This window comes from Oncorhynchus nerka, linkage group LG9a (assembly GCF_034236695.1).
Source record: "Oncorhynchus nerka isolate Pitt River linkage group LG9a, Oner_Uvic_2.0, whole genome shotgun sequence".
Lineage (NCBI taxonomy): Eukaryota > Metazoa > Chordata > Actinopteri > Salmoniformes > Salmonidae > Oncorhynchus > Oncorhynchus nerka.
The window spans coordinates 45,987,679-45,996,857 of NC_088404.1; the positions used below are offsets into that span (position 1 = coordinate 45,987,679).

The following is a 9,179-nucleotide window of genomic DNA, read 5'->3' on the forward strand; positions in this document are numbered from 1 at the left end:
TGTTTTGATCTAAATAATGAGGATAGTGTTAACTTCATCAAGTGGACTACTGGAACAAAATAGCACTGGCCACGTATTTAAAACAACTCCTCTCTAACATTTCACAAATATGCAATCTCTTCAGCTCTCAAAATTTAACCATGCATAAAATATGTTTAGCACAGAATGACCAAGTGGGACCAGTCAGTCCAAACATCTAAAAATCCCCAAACAAAGAGAACAAATAAGGAAATATACCACAGATAAAGATATAGCAGATAAATACATTCCTGCCTCACTCAACATTGCGTAACACCGCCAGTTAGAAAATGACATAGAATTTTCCCCAAACACCCTTTGTTTTAAACATTGGAGGTGAGGCTGAGGTATCTGCGTGGGAGGGTTGGATCCGAGAACGTCTCTTTTGGGACATAACAGTATGATAAACTCAACAGCAACTCCAAACCCTCCATTACCCCCCTTTGGCTAGCAAGCTTCTAACTGAATAATCCAATACCAGCGCCGGCTCCGGCAATCTGCATTTGGAAGATGGTCTATCCCTCTACTGTGTGTCCGCTCTACTGGAACAAACACTAAACTGAGCCAAGGGCACCTCCAGGACTGCTGGGGCAGCACTGTCTCCAAAACTCTCTGATCGACTCTGCACTGCCGTCAGTCCGCCAGCCACTGACTGTCTGACATTCAGAGTCTTTGAGCTGGTGTCAGCCAGCCACCAGTCCTTTATCTATGTAAATGTATGGTGTATGGTGGCCCAGAGGTGACAGAAATAACCCCCAACCACCATCAGCACTTCTGGAACAAAGCATCAGGTTGGCTTGACAGGGCAAAAAACACCTTGATTTGTGGGCCAAGTTACTGTCACAAGTCCTTCCACATAGAAACAGTCAAATCAAATCAAATCAAATCAAATTTGATTTGTCATATACACATGGTTAGCAGATGTTAATGCGAGTGTAGCGAAATGCTTGTGCTTCTAGTTCCGACAATGCAGTGATAACCAACAAGTAATCTAACTAACAATTCCAAAACTACTGTCTTGTACACAGTGTAAGGGGATAAGGAATATGTACATAAGGATATATGAATGAGTGATGGTACAGAGCAGCATACAGTAGATGGTATCGAGTACAGTATATACATATGAGATGAGTATGTAGACAAAGTAAACAAAGTGGCATAGTTAAAGTGGCTAGTGACATAAGAATGCAGTCGATGATCTAGAGTACAGTATATACATATGCATATGAGATGAATAATGTAGGTTAAGTAACATTATATAAGGTAGCATTGTTTAAAGTGGCTAGTGATATATTTACATCATTTCCCATCAATTCCCATTATTAAAGTGGCTGGAGTTGGGTCAGTGTCAATGACAGTGTGTTGGCAGCAGCCACTCAATGTTAGTGGTGGCTGTTTAACAGTCTGATGGCCTTGAGATAGAAGCTGTTTTTCAGTCTCTCGGTCCCAGCTTTGATGCACCTGTACTGACCTCGCCTTCTGGATGATAGCGGGGTGAACAGGCAGTGGTTCGGGTGGTTGATGTCCTTGATGATCTTTATGGCCTTCCTGTAATATCGGGTGGTGTAGGTGTCCTGGAGGGCAGGTAGTTTGCCCCGGTGATGCGTTGTGCAGACCTCACTACCCTCTGGAGAGCCTTACGGTTGAGGGCGGAGCAGTTGCCGTACCAGGCGGTGATATAGCCCGCCAGGATGCTCTCGATTGTGCATCTGTAGAAGTTTGTGAGTGCTTTTGGTGACAAGCCGAATTTCTTCAGCCTCCTGAGGTTGAAGAGGCGCTGCTGCGCCTTCTTCACGACGCTGTCAGTGTGAGTGGACCAATTCAGTTTGTCTGTGATGTGTATGCCGAGGAACTTAAAACTTGCTACCCTCTCCACTACTGATCCATCGATGTGGATAGGGGGTGTTCCCTCTGCTGTTTCCTGAAGTCCACAATCATCTCCTTAGTTTTGTTGACGTTGAGTGTGAGGTTATTTTCCTGACACCACACTCCGAGGGCCCTCACCTCCTCCCTGTAGGCCGTCTCGTCGTTGTTGGTAATCAAGCCTACCACTGTTGTGTCGTCCGCAAACTTGATGATTGAGTTGGAGGCGTGCGTGGCCACGCAGTCGTGGGTGAACAGGGAGTACAGCAGAGGGCTCAGAACGCACCCTTGTGGGGCCCCGTGTTGAGGATCAGCGGGGAGGAGATGTTGTTGCCTACCCTCACCACCTGGGGGCGGCCCGTCAGGAAGTCCAGTACCCAGTTGCACAGGGCGGGGTCGAGACCCAGGGTCTCGAGCTTGATGACGAGCTTGGAGGGTACTATGGTATTGAATGCCGAGCTGTAGTCGATGAACAGCATTCTCACATAGGTATTCCTCTTGTCCAGGTGGGTTAGGGCAGTGTGCAGTGTGGTTGAGATTGCATCGTCTGTGGACCTATTTGGGCGGTAAGCAAATTGGAGTGGGTCTAGGGTGTCAGGTAGGGTGGAGGTGATATGGTCCTTGACTAGTCTCTCAAAGCACTTCATGATGACGGAAGTGAGTGCTACGGGGCGGTAGTCGTTTAGCTCAGTTACCTTAGCTTTCTTGGGAACAGGAACAATGGTGGCCCTCTTGAAGCATGTGGGAACAGCAGACTGGTATAGGGATTGATTGAATATGTCCGTAAACACACCGGCCAGCTGGTCTGCGCATGCTCTGAGGGCGCGGCTGGGGATGCCGTCTGGGCCTGCAGCCTTGCGAGGGTTAACACGTTTAAATGTCTTACTCACCTCACCTCGGCTGCAGTGAAGGAGAGACCGCATGTTTTCGTTGCAGGGTGTCAGTGGCACTGTATTGTCCTCAAAGCGGGCAAAAAAGTTATTTAGTCTGCCTGGGAGCAAGACATCCTGGTCCGTGACTGGGCTGGGTTTCTTCTTGTAGTCCGTGATTGACTGTAGACCCTGCCACATGCCTCTTGTGTCTGAGCCATTGAATTGAGATTCCACTTAGTCTCTGTACTGACGCTTAGCTTGTTTAATAGCCTTGCGGAGGGAATAGCTGCATTGTTTATATTCGGACATGTTACCAGACACCTTGCCCTGATTAAAAGCAGTGGTTCGCGCTTTCAGTTTCACGCGAATGCTGCCATCAATCCACGGTTTCTGGTTTGGGAATGTTTTTATCGTTGCTATGGGAACGACATCTTCGACGCACGTTCTAATGAACTCGCACACCGAATCAGCGTATTCGTCAATATTTCCATCTGACGCAATACGAAACATGTCCCAGTCCACGTGATGGAAGCAGTCTTGGAGTGTGGAGTCAGCTTGGTCTGACCAGCGTTGGACAGATGCGAATGCTGTGTTTCTGCCGGAATAGCTTTAGTAGCTGTCTGTAGCCCCAGAGGTTAGCCTATTAGATGCCTCCTGTTTGGTTGGTAGACACACACACACACAGAGAGAGACAAAGACACACACAGGGAGTGCTGCTCTATAATAAATGAGTCTCTTCCATCCCACAAGAACTAATGCCTCTCTGACACAGCTCTGGCTGGCTGGTGACACAAAAGCATCACACGGCACGCAGGGCTCTGGGTTCACGCGCATGCAGCATTGTGGATAGGACATCGCTCGCTGACCGCTTACTGTCGTGACCATGGCAGGCTGCTTTTCCAGCATCAGTTACTGTATTAAGACAGTGTCCAATAGGAGTTCAGTGCTGTTTGTGGGTGTGCTTCGTATGTACCACAGAGGGATCTACTCTGAACCCTATTTTAATCATGAAGATGTCTTGTTTGCAACCAAAACATAGGATGAACAAAGTTCCTTCTGCAGGGTGCCACCTGCCCCAATTAGGTGTGACTGATATAGCCAGGGGCATTCCTTCCTCCAGCTTTACCATACCAGTCCCTGAGGCATGCCTCTCTATCTGAACTGCGCTTTGCTGTACTGCTGACATATACCTTCAAAGACGATCCGCTGCAGGGGGGGGTCGTTCTAAAATGCGATCCCATCCTCCCTCTCTCTCTCACAAACACACGTGCATGCAAGCTAGCACACACACATTCCCTATCTTCCTCCCCTCCTTTACCACCTCCAGAATCCTCTCTTCTCCTCGCCTTCGCCCACCTCCTAGAGATACCAGCCATCCCCATGGGCAGGCAGGCAGAGAAACAGGCAGCCACAGCCCTGTATACATTCAGATTGGTTTCTAATGAGCGTAGGAATGACCCCATGCAGCCATGTTAGCCGAGCCAGAGTCACACATCTGGATTACAGTCTATCAGCCCCAATCAGACAGACAGCTCTATATCCAGTGAATACACTACAGAGGCCAGAAGGTTTGGCTGCCGCTCCGCACCGCGCCTCCACCCAGCATCACTTACTTAACAGAGACATCCTAAATGAATGATGTCAGCAGGCAGAAGCAGCCATAAATAACGCAGCGCTTTCCTTTCTGCTGGGTGGGTAATTGAATGTGCTTAAACTCTGCTCAAAGGTAATCCAGAGAAATAAGGGCTGTATTGACAGAGGTACACTGAAGAATGTACGGGGGAGTCTGAGTCATGTTTCCATTTTGTGACACCAATGGCGAACTGGAGGAGAGAGGGTGGCATAGTAGAGGATGGGACGTTACAAAGAGGAGAAGGGGCTCTAGCTGCAGACATTGATGCACTATGCGTAAATGTGCTGGCAGGGTCATGGTTAGAAGGGATACAGCTTTTGTCAAATTAACCCTTTTCCTAACCTTAACCTAATTCTCCTAACCTGCTACGTTAATTCTCCTAACATGATGAATACGTTATCCTAACCTGCTACGAAAAGTCAAATCTGATGTGAATTTGACAAAAGCTGGATCTCTTTTAGCCATGACCTGCTGGGCAGGGCTACAGAGCAGTAGATTTAAATGAGAGGATAGACATGAGGTATGTGTAGTAGAAGGATTTGGAAATGAGGTATTCCTATAACATCAATGTTCATCCTTTTAGTATTGGATGATATGCTATAAGATGCCAAATGTTCCTTTTGAAGGCATAACTCCACATTTGGTAGACATTGATCTGGATGCATAGAGCTTTATCTGTTCATGTGTACGTACAGGTTGATATTCTTCTCCAGAGAACTTTACCATGGAAACACCTATGGGTGAATCCATTTGAATTCAATCATTTTTTTGACAGCATTCCTTTTGATTTAAGGAATTCTTTCCATGTATGTTTGCACATGGTAGAAGTGGTCAGAAAGGGACATTTTGGAGCCGAATGCCAAAACATTCAGAAGATAAAGGTGTTCAATGTTGACCCATTATGCATTCCCCACCATCCATGTTTTTGCCACTGGAAAATATAAACGGCTGAGTTTGATGTCATTTAAAAGCTTTTAAAAAAGTGTTGTCAAACGATTTGATTATTTCTTGAAAAAAAAAAGTTTTTTTTATAAAAGTAAACATTTAATGTCAATGATGTAAAAACGCGTAAACGCGTAAACATTTTTTGTTGTTGTAGCTTCGACCCTATTTCACATCATCAGAGGTTTCTGTGTTGTGCCCGCCATCAGCTGAGACACAACATGCTCTGAACACAGGTTGGGTGTCATTTCAATCATAGAAACATATTTCACCTATCCTTTCAGACTACTGCAATTTAGCTGGTACACCATTGAAATGTAAATTTGACTGAAATTGTACTGTAACTTCTAATTACGACCACAAATATGACAGCAAATGATCTATTGGGGGATTGACAGTATAATTTAAAACAACAGATATTCCCATTCAAGTCAACATTTTCTGACGTGTGGATCTACAATCATCTTTGTGGTACCACTTGAAAGTTGACATTTCAAATGTATTCCCATTTTAGTACATTTATCAGCCAAAACATGACACCCACCCTGTACTGAAGAGCATGTTTTGTCTCAACCCGGGGGCGGACACAACACAAACACCTTAGATGATGTAAAACAGGGGCTAAGCTACAACATACGTGAATATGACAACAATGGGAGTTTGTGCGTTTTTAGATCATTAGCAACAACACCCCGGGTGGGTCAAAAAATGGGTCAAATTTGTGTACCTTTACATCTTAACTGCTTTGGCATTCAGGTCCAAAAAGTCACTTTCTTAGCACTTCTACAATGGCCAAATGGGTATGGAAGGTTTTGTTCGAAACAAAATAGGTGCTGTCAAAAAGTGATTGAATTCAAATGGATTTACCCTCATTTAAAATGATGTATTATTTAGTGCTATTTTAAAAGGTGCGAGGGCAGAGCAGTGAAACCTACAACTAGAGCGCGACACCAGCAGAACTCCTGTGACAAACGGCATTTCTCTGTCCAATACACCACCACTTTGCCATGTTAAGACAGGACAAACGTGGAGATTGCTTCTAGTGATATTCTTACTAATGGCTCCTATCTCTGACAAACTAATACAGGTTCAGACTAGACAACCCATAATCAAATCAAATATAATCAAATATACTTCAGACACCGGGGGATCATTGAAGGACCAGTCTGACTAGGGTCCATAGAGCCGTCGTCCACGCTCCATACATCTCCACCAGCCCGGGGTGTTGTTGCTGACTAATCTCATTATGCCGTCTTTCCATCATTATTTGCATGTCTGTGTCTGCCCCGATCTGTGTCACCCCCCCCCCCCCCCCCCCCCTTCTCTCTATTATGGGAACCATTGCCTTTGTTATGGGCAGGTGGCATCCTGGGCCCCTGGCCTGACTCAAAGAGAAAATGACAACACAATGCTACTGTATGTCAAAAGAGATGGTTGTGCAAACAGGTTGTATTGTGCAGAAGATGCATAAATTGAATGGTTTCATTTTTTTGTGAGAGCTTCTAAGAGCATCAACGCCCATTTACCATTAGTCAATCTAATATTATATAGTACAAAACAAGTGTTTCCCCTTACCATGTTTGATGAGTTTGGACTTCATTCTTATGAAGAAAAACTGCAAACAATCATTGTTGCCCTGTCTCCTTCAGCCCAACGCAGCATATAGGATGTCTTTATGGCAGCATCTTACCTTGAAAGTGGAACGCCCGAGACTCGCTGTGAAAGCCCTGGACTTGAGTAACTCCATCAAAACCCTCTCCAAGCGTCAATTCATCGAACACGTTGATGCGTAGAGCAGGATCAACCCCGAAACCTAAAACTTATTGATAGAAAAACAAACACAATAGGCTACGCATGAAGGACAAAATTCATAGCATATTCCGTGACCTGTCCTGAAAGGTTATTGATGCTGGGTAGATGCGCATCTAAGTGTTCAGAAATATATCTGACATTTACAACTGCAATTTTTAATAATAGCTGAAAGTGGATAGGAGAAATAGTAAATTACACGACAATGACAACCCAGTTAGATGATAGCCTACAATCATGTATGTTGTAAAGTGGGTGTCTCAAGTCGTTGACATTAATTAGCTACGTGACATTATAATCAATGGCAAATGTGTGTCCTACCTGAGGTGACGCAGAATAAACCGAGGACAAGAAATAGTTTTAATCCCATTGTGAATCAAAATTAGTCCATGTTTTGTCCACTTCCAAGAGGCAGTACTGTTCAATCCAACGATGTCACAACAGCTCAGTAGCCTTTTACAAATCCCACATTTGTGATAACCGGATCACCAAGAGATATTATTCCATTCAGTGCGAGCTACCTTATACATGTTATATGTTATACTACTGGCATCGGTCAGTCGGCGACACAGGTGGGTAGGCAATAGAGGTTGTAACAAAGCAATCTTCCCAGTCCCTGAAACGCTCCTCTGTTCAGCAGTCTGCACGAGTGCGACAGAGGAGAGGAGAGGAGAGGACAGGAGAGAGACGGTACCCGCTTTCAGGGTGTGAAGGAAAGCAGAACGAAGCGAATGGATCAATAAACCCCCTTGTGGTCTTGGTTGAAAATGCCTTGATAATCCCAAACGCGCACTGAAATACTGTAGTCGTTATTCACAGTATACAAAACATTAACAAGAACACCAAACAAACACTGTATAGCCTCAAAACATAGTTAAATCTATCCATTTTTATATCATGGATGGTTGGTCCTTGTATCTAATGTACTATGACTTTGATTGTGGTTACATATCTCCAGCCCTATACCTCCGTTTTTTACCAAACAAAGTGGTGTTTTGTCGCATTGTTATGGTTTCAACTGCGGATAGACCCTTTAATGACAGGGATACTTGTTGTGTGTGTTGATTCCTCCATCAATCCACTCAAACCTTATTTTCCCAAGTTACTGTAGTTTCTCGCATGTGATCCATCATCGTGTGGAGAAGTGGAATGCTCGGCTCTGACAGGAATCTGTTGTTCATTTTCATAGACCACCACAGATGCTTTGTGCTCCACAAATGTGTTGATACCACTTAGCTCTTTCTCCTCCATGGGAGCAATCGCAATATGAAACACTTAGTATACAGCGAGCTGTGCCAGTAAATACAGTGCCTTGCAAAAGTATTCAGACTCTGGATGTCTTCACATTTTATTGTGTTACAAAGTGGGATTAAATGGATTTAATTGTCATTTGTTTCTTAACAATAGACACAACGTACTCTAATGTGAAAGTGGAATATGTTTTCCATGAAAAATAAAAGCTGGAGAAAAAAAAACATAGTAAATGTATAAGTATTCAGCCCCGTTGTTTAGGAAATAGTACATTAGTTCAGGAGTACATTTTGGCTTAACAAATGACATAAGAAGTTACATGGACTCACTCTGTGTGAAACAATAGGGGTTGACATTATTTTTAAATGAATAACCCTTCCTCTGTCCCCCGTGTATACTACATCTGTAAGATCCCTCAGTCATCAAGTATTGAATTTCAAGCACAGATTCAAACAGCCTCGTACAAAAAGGTTAGTAATTGGTAGATGGGTAACAATAACAAATCAGACATTAAATATCTATTTAAACGTGGTCTAGTTAATAATTATGCCGTGCATTATGTATTAAACCACCCAGAAGCCTCAAAGATACAGTCATGCTTCTGAACTGAGCTGCAGGAGAGGAAGGAAACTGGTCAGCGATGTTACCAAGTTCAATGGCTGTGATGAGATAGAACTGTGGATGGCTCAGCAACAATGTATTGACTCCACTATAATGACCTAAATGACAGTGAAAAGAAGAACACAAATATACAAAATATTCCAAAACATGCATCTTGTATGCAACAAGGC

General features: G+C 44.1%; 1 protein-coding gene across 1 annotated transcript in view; it reads right to left on the reverse strand.

Moving 5' to 3' along the window:
• The window catches only part of LOC115134411 (protein kinase C-binding protein NELL2a-like), a 104,633-nt gene extending 96,805 nt beyond the window's left edge, over positions 1-7,828 (reverse strand). The window contains exons 1-2 of the mRNA XM_029668345.2: positions 7,459-7,828; positions 7,019-7,147 (exon numbers count right to left, since the gene is read on the reverse strand). Coding sequence (XP_029524205.1) covers positions 7,019-7,147; positions 7,459-7,507 — 178 coding nt within the window. The 5' untranslated portion in view covers positions 7,508-7,828. The remainder of the gene's footprint in view (positions 1-7,018; positions 7,148-7,458) is intronic.
• Between the last annotated feature and the right edge of the window lie 1,351 nt (positions 7,829-9,179).